We start from the raw sequence: 22358 nt of genomic DNA on the forward strand, positions 1-22358 counted from the left end.
ACTGCATCAAATGAACTACTTAAAATTTGAGCATTTGTTTTACTCAAATATAACTTCACTATGTATGAATTTTTCTTTAAAAAAATACCCATAAACTGGGCTGGGGTTGCAGGTCAGAGGCAGATCACCCACCTAGCATGTGGGAGCACTGGGTTGGATCCTCAGCACCACATAAAAATAAAATAAAGGTATTATGTCCACTACAACTAAAAAATAAATATTAAAAAAAATCTAATATGCTCTAGTAAATTATATGTATGCATCCTAAGTGTTTAGGGGTAAAGTGTACTGGTATCTGCAACTTACTTTTTAAATGCATGATTAAGCAAATATAGCAAATAATTATAGAATCTAAGTGGTAAGTATATGATGTCATTGTACAATTCAATTTTTTTCTGTTTAAAATTTTTCATTCAAAAAATATTGGAGAGGAAATATAGTTTGGTTTTGTTTGTTTTCGGATGAGGAAGGAAACAGCAGAAGAGATAAGGGCACACACCAGCAACAGGAATGGCATTGTTGGGGTGGGTAGATGGAAAAAAATACTCAAAGCCTCTTTGAGAATACACCTTTAGATAGAATTTTGAAATCATGGGCAATTTGAAAATCCCATTTCAGGACACCACATCTCTCCTGTCTCCTTGGCTTGCTCCACTGGACAATGCAAGGTACACTGATTGAGACACATAGTAATAACTGCCATGTCTGCCTCAAAATTCAGTGGCCAAGGAGAGAGAGACACATTTCTCCAAACCTCTATTTATATATTCATATTTATCATGCTATACTAAAAGCCAGCAAGGAAGTCTTGCTTTCAAGATTCTAATGGATGTACATTAGAAAGGATGGTTTTGGCAGGCAGAAAGATACTAACCATTTCTAGATAAACCATACTCTGCCTTCTTTCATTTATTTGTATAGACTAATTATTTTGGTTAATAATGAACACACAGGATTTAAAAAAAATGCACATAGTATGAAAGGTCAACAATGAAAAGGCAAGTCACTCTCTAACAAATGGCCAAGATTCTCCCTCCTTTCTAGAGGCAACTACACACTGCAGGTGCATATATATTGGAGTGCATGTATTCCTACATCTATCCCATTTTAATTTAAAAACAACAACAACAACAGTAGTCCACTATCCTACTCATGGCTTTCTTCACTTAACAATATATGGTGGGAGTCATTCCACAGCAATACATTTAGATCTATCTCATTTTAACAGTTGCACAGAATTCCATTGTGTGATTCAATTATAATTTATTTCCTCAGCCACCTACTTATTGATATTTAAATCAATTCCAGACTTCTGCCAATACAAACTATGTGGCAAAAAATACCTTTGTATCTCTATTTGCATGTAGAGAAAAATATTAGAAATGGCATTGAATAGGTCAGAGGAAACTCTACATTTTTAATCTGGTAGATGCTGACAAATTGTTATCCAAAACAAGACGAACCAACTTTCACTTTCAATAGCATATTAACTTGTTTAAAATTATACAAATTCCCCATATATCCTTCATTCAGCTTCCCCTAATGCTAACGTATTTTTTTAGTTGTACATAAACATAATAACTTTATTTCATTTATTTATTTTTATGTGGTGCTGAGGATGGAATTCAGTGCCTCACACGTTCTAGGCAAGTGCTCTACCATTGAACTATAACTCCAGCCCTAATATTAACATCTTATATAACTATTTACACATTTGTAAAAATTAAAAAATTAGCACTAGCACATTACTGAAGCATTTAATAAAATTTGGATTTTATTTAGAGTTCATCAATTTCTTCACCAATGTCTTTTTCTGTTCCAGGATCCAATCTAGGATTCCACATTATATTTAGTCACCATGTTTCCTTAGTCTCTTCTGGCCTAAAACAGTTTCCAGTCTTTTCTTATTTTTCATGATATTCACACTTTTTATCTAATTCCTTTTTTTTTTTTTTTTTTGCGGGAGGTACTGAGGATTGAACTCAGGGGTACTCAACCACTGAGCCACATCCTCAGCCCCATTTTGTATTTTATTTAGAGACAGGGTCTCACTGAGTTGCTTACTGCCTCGCTATTGCTGAGGTTGGCTTTGAACTCACGATCCTCCTGCCTCAGCCTCCCAAACCACTGAGATTACAGGTGTGTGCCACCATGGTCAGTATCTTTGTAATTCTAATAAGTAAAAAAATACTTATTTTCCTCCCTGTTTAAACATGTATTTTTTAATTATGAAAAAGACTGAATATCTGGTCATATGTTTAAAAACCATTAGTAGGGGGCTGGGGATCTAGTTCAGTGGTACAGCACTTGCCTAGCACGTGTGAGACCCTGGGTTGAATCCCTAGTACTGCAAACAAAAATAAAACAAAATTTTAAAAGCCACTAGTATTTATTCTGAGAAATACTTGTTCACATTCTTTGTCTCAACTTTAGATTTATGGTTGTTATTTTTGCTAGTTTATAAAGACTCCTGTATATTTGATTGTAAAGTTTTTTCTAATTTATATTTTTTTCACTTATAGTATTATATCTATTCAGACATTTAACTTTATCTTTTTTTTTTTTGGGGGGGGGGAGGTTCCAGGGATTGAATCCGGGGGAATTTAGGCACTGAGCCACAACCCCAGAACTTTTTACTTTTTTTTTTTTAATATTGTTTTAGTTGTAGATGAACACAATACCTTTATTTATTTTTTTATGTGGTTCTGAGGATTGAACCTAATGCTTCACATACATTAGGCAAATGCTCTACCACTGAGCCCCAACCCCAGCCTCTTTTTACTTTTTGAGACAGAGTCTCCTAAGTTACTTAGGGCCTCACTATGTTGCTGAGGCTGTCCTTGAACTTGTAATCCTCCTGCCTCAGCCTCCCAAGTCACTGGAATTACAGGAGCACATCACCACACTAGGATCAGTGAGTGTTTATTGATAGAGCAATTATGCTTCCTTTATTACTAGTTCTGTTCAATTATAAGACATTTAGAAATAGGCAATAAGCAAACTGTCTTTGATTTTCAAAAGAGAAAGCCACAAATGGCCTAAACTGATATGAATTTAATATATAAAAAAGTAAAATTTCAAACAAAAGAAATCATCACTGGGGCCAGGGTTGTGGCTCAGTGGTAGAGCATTGCCTAGCATGCGTGATGCACTGAGTTTGATCCCTGGCACCACATACAAAAAATAAAATAAAATGAATGTATTGTGTCCATCTACAACTACAAAAAAAAAATTTAAAAGAAATCATTACTTAATTATTGTTGTTCAGTCTTTTTCCCTTTCTCCCTTATTATAAGGGAGAAAGGGAAAAAGAATATACATGTCTAAAAAGAACACTGGAATGATATATTCTAAAATAAAAATAGTTAACTGTGGATAGCCAACCTTAGATGGTTTATTTTCTTCTTTGTGCTTTTCCATATTTCCCAATTTTTCTACAATGTAATATTAAAAAGAAAAATATTCCTTAAAATAATAGGGGTGGGGGCTGGGGTTTTAGCTCAGTGGTAGTAGTGCTTGCCTAGCACGTGAGGCACTAGGTTCCATCCTCAGCAAGCACCATATAAAAATAAATAAAATAAAGGTATTATGTCCATCTACAATTAAAAATATAAATAATAATAATAATAGGGGTGTAGCTCAGTAGTAGAACAAGCTTAGCATGTGAGACATCTGGGTTCAATCCCCAACAACAAAAAAATAACAACAATAAATACTACTGATAAAACTGGACATTTATGGCCAAGTGTGGAATCCTCCCAGTCGCTCAGGAGGATTCCAAATTTGAGGTTAGCCTGAGCAACTTAGCATGACCCTGTCTCAAAACAGAATAAAAAGGGCTAGGGATGTAGTCCAGTAGTAGAGCACTCTTGGGTTCAAGGGTTCAATCCTAGTACCACAAAAATAAATAAATAAACAAATAGTGGGCATTTATCAATAAAACAACAACAACAAAAATCTGATTTAGATTGCCATCTCATACTACAATAAATTCAATAAATTCAAAACAATAAAAGTCAATTTAAAAGAGTTTAACTAGACAAAAATGAAATATATATAATCTCCAAAAAAGCAGAGACCGTTTCCTGTTTATACAACTAATAGAAATCTATCAATTATAAAGCACTCAAGTTTGATTCTATTAAATTTTAAATACTGCACGGGGGTGGGGGGGACTATGAAAACAAAAGCAACAGAGTAAGGGAAAAACCTTTAGGGAACTGATAAAAATATATCAAGAAAACATCCTACCTCCAGTACCAGTCATCCATGTTCAGCAGAGGTTTTAGAATAGTCACATGGTGTTCACATAACAAAATGTTGGGGGAAACATCCCATAACACTAGTTTATAGACATGTACCTTAAAACAATTATTAATGTACAGTCTCACATCAAATAAGTGGAAAGACTCAACTAACTTTTGGTGCTATAAAAGGTTTAGGTTTACAAATCACTGGTAGTATGTTTAACTGGTACCATCTTTGAAAAAGGAGTTCTAAGATAAAAGTCATTAAATGATAACTTCTGATCTAGTATTCTTTGAGCACTAGTTCAGAGAAATAATTCAAAAGAAAAAAATACATTTTTGCAAAGATATTTATAGCGGCAGTAATATATTAGACCTTAAATCTGGAAAGAGCCCAAAAGCCTGTCTGTGGAGAGCAGCATTCTAATGCAATGGAATATACTGCTACTAGAAATGACAATATGAAAAATGCAAAACATTTTGGAAACAACTACTGTGTAGCAACTAATGGCCATTTTAAAACTAAGTCAAATTTGTAAAGGTAGAAGTGAGGAGACACTATACAAAATTATGTCTCCATAAGTAACAAGGTCAGAAGATGTAAACAAATGGTGCTTTAGGACAATAATTGTTGTCAGTTATATCGATTAAGTAAAGTTATACATAAAGCACAGAAAGCAGGCTCAAGAAACCGGAATCTGTATCCCACTGTGTGTTATACACCTCCAGGTAACTAATTTCTCTAATTGTCCATTTCTTTGCCTATGAAATGAAGATAATGTTTCACACAATTGTGGTGTTTTAAAGATGACATCTAAAACAGAGTAAAGGTATGAATTACTTCAAAGGGGGTTAATTATTTTTACATAAATAAAAATAAATGTAGAGTTAATATCCACTAATGGTATCATCACAAAAGTTGAGCTAATAATCATTTTTTCCTCCAATTAACTTAGTTGTAACTTTCAGAAATTGTTCCTTTTGTATCAAACATTTTGTCTTTTAGGTTGAATGGTTAGAACTAGGCATACACATGTTAAGACAAATCTTTCACTGAATTCTCCCAGTGGGTGAATGTAGTCCCTGATTTCACTTTACTAGAGAGCAATCTTCACTGCCAGATTGAGAGAGAACCTAGGACAGAAAAAGAGAATTGACAGGATGGACCAAAAGAACTGACCTCTTACTGAAAAAGAATAGACTGCTCTGCCAACTCTTATCTGCAAATCTCTCTGGGATGTAAAAAGAAAGGTTGTTGACAGTTGCTCCTCTTCTCTTGAGTTAGGTCTAAATGAACGGGTGAAGATGATGAAACTAAAAATTGAATATTCTGGATCATAGCAGGAAGATGGCAAGGGAGAAAGAATTCACATATTTCTTGAATTCGGATAAGGACAACATTTCTCTTATCTCCCTGGTCACTTAACTGCCATTTGGTGACACTTGATCACTTGAAGGCTTGATCACAGCAGCAAGAAACTTTCAAAGTTGAACTTTAGAAGCTGCTACCAAACAGCAGGTGCAGGCATCCTCTCCCAAGGCGAATGCTATAATCAAATACTTGGCTTTAGTCCCTCAAATCAAATTTTGACTTAAGAAAAAATCAATCCATTTGGCTTTGACTTGAGAAAGAATTATTCCACTTGACTTTTAACTTGGTTAAAGCATTTAACAAATCAACTTTCTCATTCTTTGTCCAGTTGTCTTTGATGGTTAGTTTCCCTAGCCATTAATCAAGTTCCATTTATATTTCTAATGGCTTTAGCACCTGAAAAATCAGGAGAAATTAAAAAAAGAAAGTCTGCTTTCTCTGAAAACAGTATCTCTCACCCTGCAGGGACCTGCCATTGTCCAAAGGGAGAACTAGGCAGCAAAAGAAAGTCCCTGAGTGGATGACAGCAGGTGTCCCTTGGAATTCTGTAAGGTCCCTTGACCCCACCCTTGATATGGCCCCTCGCTAGCCATTTCCCCCAGACCATTACTGATGTAAAGTGAGGGTGCTCCCTTAAAAAAAAAAAGATTAGTGCCCTGTAAATAAATTTGCCTGTGGCTGTTAATGCACAGAGGAATCTCTAACCTGGTGGTGGGCCTGGCTGAAGTTACATTTTCTCAGCCCTATTCTCTTGCCTCAGGCTCCTTTTTTCACTATGCCTCTTCCTTTTCTGCTTTCCAGCATGTAGTCACCATTTGACTGCATTCCTAGTTTGACTGCATTCCTAGGTGCCTGGCCTATTTTAAACAATAATAATACAACATACATCCACAATAAGTTATCTGGCCCCTTAAAATCTTGGCAAGTGAGTCCATAAGAACAGAAATCAATCCCCTCTCCTCACTCACACCCCAAAACCAAAAGCAAATAAATAAACTTAGTCTGAAGAATGGTGGCTAGGGGGCTGGGGATGTGGCTCAAGCGGTAGCGCGCTCCCCTGGCATGCGTGCAGCCCGGGTTCGATCCTCAGCACCACATACAAACAAAGATGTTGTGTCTGCCGAAAAACTAAGAAATAAATATTAAAATTCTCTCTCTCACTCTCTCTCTCTCTTTCTCTCTCTCTCTCTCTCTTTATATATATAAAAAAAAAAAGAATGGTGGCTAGGAGAAGCAGGAAGAAACTTGGATATATCAGAGAGGTCTTAAATCTAGTAATCTCTAAGATCAGAAAACTCCTGGAACACAGATCAGTTGCCTTCCCTGCTCCATCTTTTTAAATTTTTATTTATTTATTTTTATTTATTTTTGGTACCAGGAATGATTGAACCCAGGGGCACTCAACCATTGAGCCATATCCCCAGCACCTCCCCACTTTTTTTGAGACAAGTTCTTGCTAAGTTGCTAAGGACCTTGTTAAATTGCTGAGGCTGGCTTTGAACTTGCAATCCTCCTGCCTCAGCCTCCTTAGCCATTGGGATTTCAGGCACACTTGGCTCCCTGCTTCATCTTGAAGCTTGATTCTCCTTGATGCCACCCATGCTGCCTAATAGTATGACTGGCATGACTGTCCTAAGCCTAACTGCCTGCCAACTTGGAACTCAGGGAAGGAAGGTACAAGTGTAGAACAAGACCATGTCAAGGGGCAATGGTCTAAGCAAAATGATGCTTGGGGGCTTGAGATTTTAACAGTTTTTGTTTTTGTTTTTAATTTCCTATCTCTCCAGAAATCAGATTTCTCCCCCATATTGCCTGTACCCACCAGTTCTACCAATATTGAGAATTTGGCTTTAGTGTACAAGTATTTAAGCAGCCCAAGATGAGAAACTTGTGACTCTTCATTTAAATTTGTATTAGATTAAATCTCCCAACAGACTCAGAAATCTGTTGTAATTAAGTCTAATTAAATTTCAAAAAAAAATCAATGAAAAATAATTAATAGTGTTAAATTGCTAGCCATTCTGCTAAGGAACAGGAAATAGCCCTAATATCCAGGGTAAAGTGAGACTGTAGAAAACATGTATGGGACAGGAACATGCACAGAAGGACATGAAGCTGATTGGGCCAACCCACATCTCCTTTGAAAGGCCCCCAAATGCCAACCCTCTGTTTTTTGTTTTTTTTTAAGAGAGAGAGAGAGAGAAAGAAAGAGAGAGAGAATTTTAATATTTATTTTTTAGTTTTCGGCGGACATAACATCTTTGTTTGTATGTGGTGCTGAGGATCGAACCCGGACCGCACGCATGCCAGACGAGCGCGTTACCACTTGAGCCACATCCCCAGCCCAACCCTCTTTATTCACCAACCTTATGTTCCATGTACCACACCATACAACTGGACTCCAGCCAAGCCTCTTCTCTATATTCTCCTGTATCCACACCTTCACTTACATGGCCAGCACCAGCCTACTTCCATCCCTGACAGTGCTTGCTGTCCTCCTTTGGGAACTAGTCAAATTCACCAATTCTTCAAGATCAAACTAAAGCCTCTACTTCTGTGACTCCTCTAAACATTCCTCTCCATGTCATCTAAACTCTTAGACAGAAATCACCAGAAAACTGGGCATTGCTAGCTTTTCACAGCTATACATCTTTTTATCCAATTTAGACATAAACTCCATAGGATAAAATCTTACACAACTTACTACTTCTAAAAGTGGCTTTTAATAAGCATTCTGTGGATGAGTGGTAAACTCTCTGTGCCATCAGATTTTAAATAATTTATAAAATTGAATTTTTTTTCATTCAGTGATACATACTATTAGGGGAATTTCTGACAGACACTAAGATACAATGTGACCCATGATACAATTTGCTTCAAATAAGGGGAAGATAGCATGTTCAGAGGAACATGTATGAACTTTGCCCCAAATATATAAGAGAATAAGGTCAGGACAATAAACAGTTCTATTCAATAGCAACACACTAGAGGGAGAACAAGTAAACTGTGTAAATAATCATGTACAAAATTTTAAATTTTCTAAAACTTGCTTTTTTAAAAAAGGACTTTCATCTTTAATCTTTTAATGCATTATCCAAAATTCTAACATCACTAGAAGAAAGACCATATGAGTAGAGAAAGGGGACCAAGAGGGAGGGAATGGGGAAGTACTGAAGAATGAAATCTACAAAATTATGAATATAACACAATGAGCCCCACTTATGTATATAATTATAGTGCACTAATTAAAAAGATAATAATCATCCAGGCACAGTGGTACATGCCTGTAATCCCAGTGACAACTCAGGAGGCTGAGGGCAGGAGGATCACAAGTTCAAGTGGAGCTTCAGCAACTTAGTGAGGCCTTCAGCAACTTAGCAAGACACTGTTCCAAAATACAAAATAAATAAAAAGGGGTCTGGGGTTGTGGCTCAGCGGTAGAGCTCTCGCCTAGCATGTGTGAGGCACTGGGTTTGATCCTTAGCACTACATAAAAATAAATAAACAAAATAAAGATTTTGTGTCTAACTACACCTTTAAAAAATCAAAATAATAAATAAATAAGTAAATAGGACTAAGGATGTAGCTCAGTGGTAAAGTGCCCTTGGGTTCAATCCCCAGTACTACTACTATTACTACTACTACTACTACTACTACTAATAATAATAATAATAATAGGAGATTGGTAGAGTAGAATAAGTAGATTAAGGGAAGGGAAAAGGGAGAGAAAGCGAAGGTACTGGCAAATGAGATTGATCAAATTATGTACATGTACAAATATGGCATAATGAATCCCATAATAAATCACACCACTATGTACAATTATAATGCACCAAAAAATAAAATTCCAACATCATACAAGTTTGTCTTAGACATAAAAAGTGAGAACCATGGCTCTAGCAGATAAATATTTGATAAATATTACTTAGGAACTGCTTAAGTGAGAGTTCTCAAAAGAATGGATTTTGCCAGGCACAATGGCACATGCCTGTAATCCCAGTGGCTCAGGAGGCTGAGGCAGGAGGATCTCGAGTTCAAAGCCAGCCTCATCAAAAAGTGAGGCGGTAAGCAACTCAGTGAGATCCTGGCACTAAACAAAATACAAAATAGGGCTGGGGATGTGGCTCAGTGGCCAAGTGCACCTGAGTGTTCAATCCCTGGTAACCCACACACACATACAAAAAAAAGGATCTCCCTTTGGCAAGTCATATTTCCAACAATACCAGTAGCTCTAAAGGCTCTCCCTAAAAAGGTATACTGTAATACACCACATCTTCAAGAATTAAACTAAGGAGCCAAGTATGGTGGCACTTGCCTGTAATCCTAGCAACTGGGGGACTGAGGCCGGAGGACTGCAAGTTCGAGGTCAGCCTATAACTTAGTGATATCTTGTTTCAAAATTAAATTAGCTAATTAATTAAAAAGGAGGGATATTTAGCTCAGGGGCAGAGAGACCCTAGGTTTAATCCCAAGTACTGTCCAAAACAAACAAAAAAATAATAATTCAACCAAAGCCTCCAAATTTTTATGCTAGAGAGGCTCACGGAAAGAATCTAAGCACATAAAGTCTCTTAGTAAGGGATCCTCATGTCAAACAGTTTCAGAAGCACTGGGCATAATCCTGGTCCTTTATATGTATGAGTTTAAGATTTGGAGTTGTGCCATGTTCACATTCTTTTCCTCCTGTTTTTGACCAGGAACTATAATTTGCAAGCACTTGACCAGTACATATGTTCTGCCAGATGTTAAGTAATAGTAAACAAGGGAAAATTTATGATCAAAACATCATGAACTGGGCATGGTGGCACAGGCTTGCAATCCCAGGGGCTCAGGAGGCTAAGGCAGGAGGATCACAAATTCAAAGCCAACCTCAGCAAAAGCAAAGTGCTAAACAACTCAGTGAGACCCTGTCTCTAAATAAAATACAAAATAGGGCTGGGGATGTGGCTCGGTGGTTGAGTGCCTTTGAGTTCAATCCCCAGTAAAACCCCCCCACCAAAAAAAAAAAAATAGTAACAACATCTTAGACTATGCTGGCTGAAACAAAATGAAGCAGATCCCTCTACCATGGGACTTCTTTGTGCCTTTAATTTACCAATGGGCAAATTACCAATGGGTAAATTTACCAATGGGTACTATGATCCCCAGAAGAGGGGGTGTGGTGCAACATTTTCCACATTCATTTGGTTACAGAATTAATTTTTTAAGAATCCCACAATAGAGCTGGGGTTGTGGCTCAGTGGTAGAGAGCTCACCTAGCATGTGTGAGGCCTTGGGTTAGATCCTCAGCCCCACATAAAAATAAATAAATAAAATAAAGGTATTGTGTCCAACTACAACTAAAAATAAAATAATAATAAAAAGAATTCCACAATATAACTCTCAGAAAGGCTGATCTAGCACTTTCTGAAAATAAACAATAGCAAGAAAGATGCCACTATTTTTTTTTTCTGTGAACAGGCCCCCCTCTGAATCATGAATTCAGATGTAGACTTTGTTCTCTTACCTTTAAAATAACTTTTCCCTGGAATCCCCATCTGAAATGTGAGGAATAATTACATTGCTCCACTTCCTAGGGATTTTTTTTTATTGCTTTTAATCTTGAAACTGTGTGCCATATTAATCACCAAAACAGGTTCTGACCCCAAGTGGCCAAACTTCAAAATCCTACTGTCTTCCCAGCCTGGATAAAGGGATGGAGAGAACATGAACCAGATGCCACCCAGCCAGTTTTCACATCTCCAGTTTCTAGGCTACTATGATAAAGTCAAACTGCAGCCAAGATGAGAGATGAGTAAGAGCTTCTCCCAGCAATGCACTTCTGGAGGGAGCCCCCTCCGAATACACATCACCCATGTATGAATCTTGATTCTTCTTTACAATGTGGACTTTCTAAAGAAAATTTCGAAGAAACGGAAGGTCAAGGTTGGAACTACAGAGAAGATGAAAAAGTACTCAAAGACTACTTCCCTTTCTCTAAAGAGAGGAACTCATTACAGTTAGTGAGCAAGGGAAATATCATTTCTTTCAGTGAAAACAGCTTTCCAGGAAAAGTATCTCAACATATATACTATAAAACAATTTAATTTCCCTGTCCCATCACCTGCCACCCCATCCCCATCCCCCCAAAAAACCCACAGATTGTGGATTTCCTCTCATTCTTGGCAGAGTTACCAGAAGAAATATAATACCCCCTTCGGACTGCTCCCAACAGCTGCTGGAACAAGAGGGGGGAGCTGGGGGTATCCCTCCAAAGCTGCCTCTAAAAATGACCATTCCCTCTTCTAAACCACGTAGCCAGTGAGCATAAAACTTCTCTTTCTGTGCTTTCTTAAAGCAGGGGAGACCACAAAGATAACAGTGTCCTCAGTTCAAAATACTTATCTCCAATCCATTTGTTCTCAGTTTGACTCAAGCTGAAGCTTCTGTACATTCCATTTCTTCCCTTTCTTTATTTCTTTGCCAGGCTGGTATTTTTTATTTGTTTAATCCACCAATTCCCAAGTTAGGCTTCTTATCAAATTCCTGTTCAATGTAAGTTCTTTCAGGGTAGGTTATCTACCCCAATATCACATACCTGTGCACACAAAAGTTCCTTTCAGGGCAAAGGACATGAAAGACAAAAGTCTAGGAATACCTGTACTCCTTTATCCCTTACCCAGTATCATCATACACTAATGCTCTTCAACTCCGTCTACAAAAGCCCATCACCAGGCAAGAGGGAGACATCCAGTGAGCCTTCAGCCTCTCATCTGAGACCACCAACAAAGAAGTTCACGAATGTCAACTGGGGGAAGAGGCAATATCTCTCTCTGCTGAGGTGAAACTGGATAGAACCTCCAGCATCATTCCCCAAAGGTGACGGCTGGGGTTGAGTGAAGACCGTGAAAACTGTACAAGAGCCAGGGGGAGAAAATATAATGTAAGGAATTATTTGGAATCAGGGGTGGGAGAAGGTGGAGGGATGAACCGGCTGACCCCAAATGTCTTTTCCATCTCTAACTCCTATGATTCTTTGACCTCCAATTTTGTGCTACGGACAAGGAATGGAAAGTCAACAGACTTGGTGATGTTTTGAAAGAGCCTGGCAGTCTGCTCTTGTCATTTAGTAGCCTTTGCATGTATTTTTTAAGGTGTCTCTAAGCCCTGTCTTCATTTCACAGTTGTCACCTTTCTCAGCAATTTGAGCTCATGTCAAATACCAAAAAAAAAAAAAAAAAAAGTGAAAAAGAAAGAATGTGCTGGCAATTAATTGTGCGCTAAAGAGGAACAGGCACAAGGGCCCATTGGGTGGCCCAGACTTCCAGGGAGGGCAGTGTGAACAGTTTGGAGAAAATTAAGAACTGACATAAGTTAAGACAAGGCAGCCAACCCTCTAGTAAGAGGTCAATTCTTTCTCCAGAGTGTCACATTCAATTTTAGAAACAACTTGAGTATTCACATAATTTGGGATTCATACACATATTAATGGGCATGCCATCTTGCTTCTTTTGGTAACTGGCATTCCATCTGAATCCCTTTCAAATCTGAGCAAGATCACAGAATGGGAAGGACTTTCCTCAAAAGGAAACCAAATCTTTGTATTCTCAACCTCGTCTGATGGTTGACACCTGAGAAAAATTCTGAAAAATCTGTCTCTGTAAATGGGGTGGTGGTATCAGTTTTCACTGAAATTTAAAAACCCAATTTTCTCCTCCCATTTTCCTCTTCATCTTAATTTTCAAATTCACCAGAACCTGGCCTCAAAAAGAGTCTACCTGAATTTCTCCCTATTCTATATTTAATAATCAGGACCAGAAATTAATCCAAGGCTAGGTCAACCCACAGTTAAGGTTAAGTTGTCACACAAAGGTAATTCTTTTCTAATCAAACACTCAAAAAATTATGTTGAAAAAAAAAAAAAAACTGTATGCCTACTCAGCAACCTCACTTTACTGAATTTCAGCAGCTCAAACACAATCTTTACCTAAGGTGAAGTTTCTAGACACAGAAAACTAAAGAATGGGGTACTGAAATACTTTCAGAGATCTCTTTCCAATATGAATTTATATTGCAGATTGTGAAGACTTTGGGTTTTTCCATGTTTCTGCCTTGGAAGCTAGGCATACCCCACCACCACTACCAAATTTTACTATACTGCAAAGGACACAGGGGGCTTCTATATTCCTGCTGTCTTGGAGAAGGTGCTTCCATTCTTCCAGTTTCCACTTGAAGGTAATGACTGTACTGACCATTTCCTGCTTCCTCCACAGGTGCATTGTTTTATTTATTTTGAGCATGTAAGCTGAATCCTACCTTTTATTAACTCCCAGAGCCATTAAAAAAAAAAAAGTCTTTCCAAAATGGCTAAAGACAATATATCCATAAATGAAACCTTTCAGTGATCTAGAGAAAAAATTACTACCCCTAGTTAAGTCAGGAAAGGGAAGAAGAAAGCCTAAGCTACTTGGAATTGCTAATTCTTCTCTGAAAAATACAGTTTAGGCCTTATGCGTAAACCAGTTATCAATGGCCTCTCCATTCCGAGTTAAGAAAAGAAGCATTATGCTTTCTGGGTGCCCCCCCCCCCAAAAAAAAGCTCTTAGGTGCAATCATTTAAAAACAAACAAACACACTCTGCTTATCTGTGTCTATCTTACCACTCTGGATGTTAATCATCAGTGAAATAGATACCTCTGGTCCCCAGCCTCAAAGAGCTCCAATACCATAGGACCCCGCAGGAGGAATGAGTGTGCGTGCCAGGGCAAACACCTCAGAAGCCTCACTCCCCAAACACCTATTTTTAATTCCAGGCAAATCTATCACAGGCAAATGCAAGACAGCATTTGCACCCAGGTACTGCTTATATGGTATTTAAAATGGAATTGCTGTTTGAAAATATGTAGCACTTAATTAGGGAGGAAGGAGATCAAGTAAGTTTTCTTTAGCATAGAAATGGCAAAGTATTTTTCTTAATATATATATGCATACCCTTACATATGCACAGATATACTCTTTCATTTTTCAGTATCAGAATTTGCAGTTAGCACCTCTGCTCTTCACTGGTCATCCCTCTACTTCTTGCATTCAACCTGCATTTTATACTGACAGAATTGAATTCCACTATTTTGTTCCTGTACACTGAAGTAGGCTAGTTTTACTTCTATTCTTTGGGGATAACTTAAAAGATTGTTGTATGAAACATTGCCTTTTTATTATTATATTCAAGATCTTTCTATTCCCTCAGGCTTCATAAAGCCTTCAAACAAAACTGATTTTAAATCAGATGACTGACTCACTCATATCTGTGTCCCCTTGGTGGTGGGGGGGAAAGAGCTCAGGATACCTATTAGTGTTCACTGTTTGGGCAAGAGGCCTAAAGGGAAGCAAATTATTTGTTTGTGGTTTTAAAGTGGCCCAAATGCCTTCAAGCACAAGTATAAGACCATTAACAAATCACAAGGAACCAAAGCAGTTCATCTTACTCAACAAAGCTATGATCAGTTAGAAGAGCCAAACTGAACAGGGCTTGCCCTGGGCCGGAAGGTCAGTAAACCTTAGCAGTTTGTGTTCCTAAGAATCAGAAGACTCTTAAGCAGTGAGCACAGGCACTATGCCCACAGGTTGGGCTGTCATGTTTGTGAAAACATTTAGGGCAGGTGAGAGAAACTAATTCAGGGGAGGAGATAATTAGGCAGCACCTCCAAATCATAACCATCCCCACTTTTGCCATATACAGACTTATAGGAGAAGTCAAGCAAATAAAAAGTTCTGTTTCACAACAACTTATTGAGTGACTATTATGTGAACATGATGCTAGCCAGCACATGATATTGAAGCCTCATTTTATTGGCAATGTTATAGCCATTCCTTATGGTTGATAAAACTCAGAGCCAGTGAGGTTATGTGGCTTCTGATAAAAATCAGGTTTTGTGCTATCCATGTAGTCATACTCTTACTGTACTTTGGGCCCAGGTTCCGTGATGTCCTAAGAGACCTGGGGTACAAGTTTCTCTCTCCAGGGATGATGATCTCCTCTCTTAGTGGTTTATTAAGTCTCTGCAGCTGTCCAGAAGCAGAACACACTGGCAAAACTCTCTCCACCTGCTGTAACACACATAATTTGTCCCCTCAACCCAGAAAAATGAGCAGTGACCCTGCTCTTTATCAAATGCTATGGCAAAACAACTTCCCTGGAAGGCAGGTGATATCTCATGCTAGGACATAGGCAAGAAATCAAAACACACACATCAAAAACTAGTAAAGCCATAAGGAGATCTGGCAGTCTCAAAGTTCTTTTACACTATAAACTTGTTTTCATTTTCATTTTGTTATTATTCCCACTATCAGAACATAGACTTATTCCTACTAAGTCTCTTTTAGAACATTTGAAAGGGAAAGAAAAATAAACACCAATTCTTTCCTTCATTCATTCAGTTCAGTAAGGAACAATAGAAAGCCAAACTTTGCCTTGGTTGGTTAGCTTGGGTTCCAATCATTTTAACCAACTTCTCCTATAGGTCAACTGATAATATTCTTTGAAAGAGTTACTCTGATAAGAAAGCAAGAGAAGAAAAAAAAAAAAACTACTATTTTTGACAAGATGGCACACACACACACACAACCGCCAAAAAAACCCCAAAGAATTATTATCATCAACAAATCATAATAGAACAGAAAAACTTAAGCAAAATGATCAGGTTCAAAATTTACAAAATTTATAGTAATCCTGTACATCAATCATACTCTGCTGGAAACATACTGAAAAAAAGATGACGTTTGGAACAAAAATCAAATGTATAAGATACTTAGAAGCACAAGAATAACAACTGATATGCAAGAACTTTATAGTGGTGCAAACCCACAGAAATACATAAAAAGGCACAGAAATTTTTTTTGGTTGGGAATCAAGAAGATGTGGAGATGTGACACACATAAATTCAAAAAGTATAATCAAACTCTAACAGACATTAGACTCCATCAAAAAAGCAACAATATTTAAAATGGTATGGAAATGAAAATATATATCTGAGCAAAACAGTATTCAGATATAAATCAAATATATATGCATATCTACAGAGAATAAATTTAACAAAAGATGCAATGATAACTAAACAACCATTTAGGGAAAAAAAAATAGTAAGCTAAATTCACTTCTTGCACCAAAACAAAAGTGACACTAATGAAATGAAAGTGTTAACTACTTAAAAATCAAGTTATAAGAAAGCCAGTGACAGGGGCTGGGGATGTGGCTCAAGCGGTAGTGTGCTCCCCTGGCATGCATGGGGCCAAGGTTCGATCCTCAGCACCACATACAAACAAAGATGTTGTGTCCACTGAAAACTAAAGAATAAATTAAAAATTAAAAAAAAAAAAAGAAAAGAAAAGAAAGCCAGTGACAAATCAAAGAGATTTATCAAGTCTGTGGAGAATTATAAATTTTCAGTTTTGGGGGAAAAAAATCATAATATCAGATTCTAATAAAGTATAAAACTTCTCTAAGACAAAACCAATAAAGTAAAAATAACTGACTGGAAAAAAAAATTTCTACACCAAAGATGACAGGCTAGAGTTTAACATTTGTGATCCACAAAAACTCCAAATGTATAAGAAAAACATCAAGACCCCAATAATAAATCGGAAAAGAGTTAGAAGAGACAATCTCGCATGTGAAACAAACAGGTGGGAAGATATTTATCCTTGCCATGATTAAGAGATACAAAATATCAAATTGGACATATCATCAGATAAACACTGAGGTAGCAAAGATTTTTTTTAAATTCTCACATGAAATTGGTTCAGTCATTTTTTGTTGGTATACCTAACTTGGTCCAATGACTTTGCAAGCCATAACCTTTGATCCAATAACACCTATCCTGAAATTTTATCCTAAGAAATTAATTCAAAAGACAAATGTATGATATGGTGTGTGAAATCTCAATAAAGGTGTTACCCAATAATGCATTAAATTATTCATTATGTACCCATTCTGTTAGGATCAGTAAGATAGCGACGATGGGGGAGGTGCAACTGAAAAAATTTAAATGGAAATGGTTGATGATGTTTTTAAAAACTTTAACTTTATTCTACTATAATTGAATAGAGTGCGTGCAATCTGAAAGCTTTTACTCCAATTCCATACATTTTTTCCTCTTTTTATTTAACAGTTTAACTGTTCAGTAAAGTTTTCATTTACAGGTCTCATACCCTACTCAAAACAGGCCAAACCGCAATACCTGGGACACTGCCTAGAACTAATCCAGCCTCCTGCCTCAAGCAGGCACGCTTTTTGGGTCCTTCTGCCTGTATCAAGTCATAAATTATGTTGACAATGAGACTAAGTGCTTTCTTTTAGGACTTGAGTCTTTTTTCTTCATATCTGATTGTATCTGAGCCTAACCACCTTTAGAAAAGAGTAGGGACGATGAACATCCTCAAAAACATTTTGATAGACCACTTATGAACCTGGGTCCTCGACCTGGATTGGAGAAATCGCTTTGGACAGACCACGGGTCCTAGGTGCTTTGGGCTGAGGAACCGGGGCAGTCAAAGGTCCGCGAAAAGCCACAATTAAAAGCTCAAGGGAGTGTTTAAGATGGGTAATTGAGAAGAGCCGCCCTATGGGGAGGGTGCTGACTGAGGGATGCTCTTGGGGGCTTCCTAAAATGGGGACCTTGGACAGGAGAGGCACTGGATCCCGAGAGTGCTCGGGGAGGGGTCTCGGCGGAGGCCGGGTCTGGGCCTCGGAATTCGGGGTGCGACACTGCCCCGGGCCGTCCAGGCCGCGGCGCCCCGCCCTTTCCCGGGATGCTGGCCGGCCCGGGGCGGGGAGCGGGCGGCGAGCGGACGCTTACAGGTCGGTGCCGAGCCGCGTGAAGCCGGAGTTGAGCGAGGCCCGGGCTATCCGGCGCCAGAGCAGGTCGCAGCTGGTGAAGCGCCGCAGCCAGCGGCACACTTGCGCCAGGCGGCCGAGGGCCCGCATGTCCAGGTAGGAGCAGATGAGCAGCAGCAGCTCCTCGGGCAGGCGCCAGAGCGCGGGCCCCGCAGCCGGCCGGGCCGCGGGCTCCCGAGCCGCCGCTTCCTCCTCCGCTGCCGCCGCCATGGCCGCTCCTGTCCCTGCGATGCCGCCCCAAGCCTGACAGTCTTGTCCCTGTGCTTTCCCCGGCCTGGAATCCTCCCGCCGCCCAGTCCTGCCTCTCCGTTCCTCCTCTTTCCCATCAAGTCTTCCTTGTGCCTCCTTCCCAGCCCCTGTGCTCCCTTCATCTCCCTTCTCGATGCTTCCCGCTCCTTCCTCCACGCTTCCGCCTCCCTCTGAGTCCCGTCCCGGGCCTGCCCCAGCTTCTGCCTCTACCCACGACCCCGCAGCCTCCTGCGCCTGCTGCAGCCCCGGCTTCCCTTCCGCCCCGCTTCCTCTTCCGCCTTGCCCTGCGCCGGCTTTTCCCTTCCCCTTCCTTCGCTTCCCCCGCACGACCCTCGCTTCCTGCAGTTCCCTCGTCTCCCCGCCCTCGCCCTCGCCCTCGCCCGGCCTGCTGTTCCCGAGGGTTCCCGAGCGGCCTTGGCTGCCCATGAGCGGCCGCGGCGCCGGCCCAACGCGGAGCCGAGCCCGAGCCACCGCCGCCGCCCCGGGAGGAGGCGACACCATGTCGGACCGGGTCACATGGGGCGGCGCGGGCTGAGGCCTAGGCCCGCCCCTCACACCTGCGGCGGTGGAGCCACTTCGAGGTGCGGGCCTGGGCGCTGACATCCCCATCCCCAGGGCCTCTCGGAGCACTTCGTGGAAGGACTTGCATTCAGTCATCAAGCTGGTTCTGAGGCTGCTGAAAGGCCCCATCTAAGGCAACCCCGCCTTCAGGAAGCACCAAGGTGGAGCCCCTGCCCTCAAGCAGCGCCTAGTTGAGTGGCCTTCCCCTCATGGAACCTTTCTCTTTCCCAGGTGATACTTCCTTTCCTCGGGCCACATACCAGAGCCCCAGGAAACTGCAGCCCTAGAATTTGACAGGTTCCATTGCAGTTGCTGGAGTTCTCACATAGGATGTGAACCAAGGTCCTGACAGTGAAGGTGTATTATTAGATACATTTTGAGAGGTTGCAATCTACTAGTTCCCGATTCCATAACTCCCCAGTCATGTATCAGCAAAAAGCAGAGCTAGGGCTTCTTATCCTCCAGGGTCACTCATGATTCCTGTATCACCAGTTCCATTCACGCATCAGTCTGAAGAGAGATCCACTGAGGCCTAGTTCTAAACCTGTGTTGTCCAAAGGAGTCCCCTCTGATCACACATGGCAACTGAGAATTTGAAATATGGCTAGTCCAAATTAAAGTATGCTCTAAGTGTATGAAAGACATACCAGATTTTGAAGACTTATACAAGAAAAAGAATGTGAAATAGCATTAATAATTTTATATTGATTACATATTAAAGTGTTAATGTTTTAGATATATTAGCTGAGTACAATATATTTTAATGTAAATACTAGAAGATTTAAAATTATACATGTGACTTGCATTTGTGGCCCAAGTTATTATTTTTTTTTCTGAGTTATTTTTCTATGAGGTAACACTGAATTACATAGTAAGATTTGGAAGAAGGGAGGAAGATGCCTCTCCTGTCTGATATCCTGTACCCCAAAGCAATATGGGAAGGACTGAGGAATTTTCTTTTGTATTTACCTACATCTTAATACCCATTTTCAGGGAACAGGAATGAGTGAGAAATCAATTCTGAAAATGATTCATTCAGCATGGCCAAAGAGAGACTAGGGGAAGCTGCAGCATTGTATTACAGAAGAACCATGTAACAAGGTCAGACCGGAATCTGGCTTTGCCCTAGACTTACTTTTTGATCTTAGCAAAACAACAACAAAAACCCCACCTATCTTGGCCTTTTAGTGTTCTTAGTCTATAGTAGAGATAATACCTCTGCCTTACTTTCGAAGGATAAATGAGATGATCCCTGTAAAATGCTTTGAACTCCTTGAAGAAAATTCTCAATAACAGTTACAGGTCAAATCCTGTTATAAACAGACATACACACACATTTTAAAAAGGCTTTGTAAGAAAATGATTTCTAAACTCTAGGCAGTGGTTTATTAAAAGCAATATCTACCACATTTCGGTATAACCAAAGAATTTAGAGCATCTTTTAAAGATCATTACAAAGAAATTGACTTATTCTTAGGTATCAGACTGGTCAAAGGCTACCAAGATAGGAACACTGCAAATTGAGAAGGAAGTCTTCATCAATTCAATGTTTGTTGTTGTTGTTGTTGTTGTTGTTTTAATCTCGCTATATTTGTGTACTGTGAGGCACTCTGGAAGGAAGACAGAAATAAATATAACATGATTCTTGTGTTTTGTGTTCTTATTTGTGTTGACATGTTTGTAACTTTTTACTTTTTTGAGTTTTTTAACCCCTTGTTTACACATAGTAAAGCTGAGTAGTTCATCCACATTGATTATACCTAATTTTTAGTGGAGACTTCAAAACACAAAAACAAAATTATTTAATTAGCTCAATATAAATTGTCAGGATTAAAACCCACAAACAAGTATATTTTACCCTTTATTCCGTATTGCCTTAATTGCTGGAGAAATCATACTATCATTTTAAAATATCAAATCACTGTGCTATACCCAAGCTACAGATCAGGTAAACTGTTTAGGTTAGAATTCATGGTTTAATGATCTCCAAAATTAATAAAAAGTCCTGCCAGGCACAGTGGCCTATATTCGTAATCCCAGTGATTTGGGAAGCTGAGGCAAGAGGATTACAAATTCAAGGCCAGCCTTGGCAACTTAGTGAGGCCCTATCTCAAAATAAAAAAATACAAAGGCCTAAGGTTGTAACTCAATGGTAAGCACCCCTGGGTTCAGTTTCCAGTACCAAAAAAAAAAAAAAATAGTAAATCAAAGTACTCACTACACAAGAAGAAAGGCAAATGGAAAATTAGCAAATATTTTATTATTTGGAGGTGCTATTTGTCCCAAACATTTTTAAAAAATAAAAAACAAGCCAGGCACAGTGGTACATACCTATAAACCCCTGTGGCTCAAGAGGCTGAGGCAGGAGGATTGTGAGTTCAAAGCCAGCCTCGGAACTTAGTGAAACCCTAAGCAATTAGAGCAACCCTGTCTTGAAATAAAATATAAATAGGGCTGCAGATGTGGATTAGTGGTTAAACACCACTGGGTTCTTAAATTCTAAAAAGTAGAATTTAATGCTTTATAAAAACTTCTAAATGATGGTGGAAGTCCACCTTAAAGAGGACTTTTAGGTGCAGATATATTAAGTCCTTTATGTTTCTGTGTCCATATAAGTGACATTCCTAGTGGTGATTGTTGACATGCATGGGATGTGAATATCCCCATCCCTTTTAGGGGGGGAAGGGCGGGGGGGGGTACTGGGGTTGAACTCAGGGGCACTCAACCCCTGAGCCACATCCCAGCCCTATTTTGTATCTTATTTAGAGACAGGGTCTGAGTTGCTTAGCACCTTGCTTTTGCTGAGGCTGGCTTTGAACTCCTGATCCTCCTGCCTCAGCCTCCCAAGCCACTGGGATTACAGGTGTGGGCCACCACACCTGATCACCATCCTTTTTTATTTTTTTAGAGAGAGAGAGAGAATTTTTTTAAATATTTAATTTTTTAGTTTTCGGTGGACACAACATCTTTATTTCATTTTTGTGTGGTGCTGAGAATCGAACCCAACGCCCCACGCATGCCAGGTGAGCGCACTACCGTTTGAGCCATATCCCCAGCC

The 22358-nt window shown here is 39.4% G+C and overlaps 1 protein-coding gene across 3 annotated transcripts in view; it reads right to left on the reverse strand.

Annotated features, from left to right (window-relative positions):
- The window catches only part of Fbxw4 (F-box and WD repeat domain containing 4), an 88670-nt gene extending 69443 nt beyond the window's left edge, over positions 1–19227 (reverse strand). The window contains exon 1 of one of the 3 annotated variants that reach the window (XR_009227311.1): positions 18453–19227. Coding sequence is in view for 1 of the 3 variants with exons in the window: in XM_046450499.2 (XP_046306455.1) it covers positions 18453–19165 (713 nt within the window). In the remaining 2 variants the exon portion in view is untranslated. Of the gene's footprint in view, positions 1–11125; positions 11692–18452 lie in introns of those variants that run through there. The other 2 variants (XM_046450499.2, XM_046450500.2) reach the window with 2 other exon arrangements.
- Between the last annotated feature and the right edge of the window lie 3131 nt (positions 19228–22358).

This window comes from Marmota monax, unplaced genomic scaffold (genome assembly GCF_021218885.2).
Source record: "Marmota monax isolate L192 unplaced genomic scaffold, Marmota_monax_Labrador192_F-V1.1 WCK01_AAM20220418_F8-fsc00004, whole genome shotgun sequence".
Taxonomy (NCBI): Eukaryota; Metazoa; Chordata; class Mammalia; order Rodentia; family Sciuridae; genus Marmota; species Marmota monax.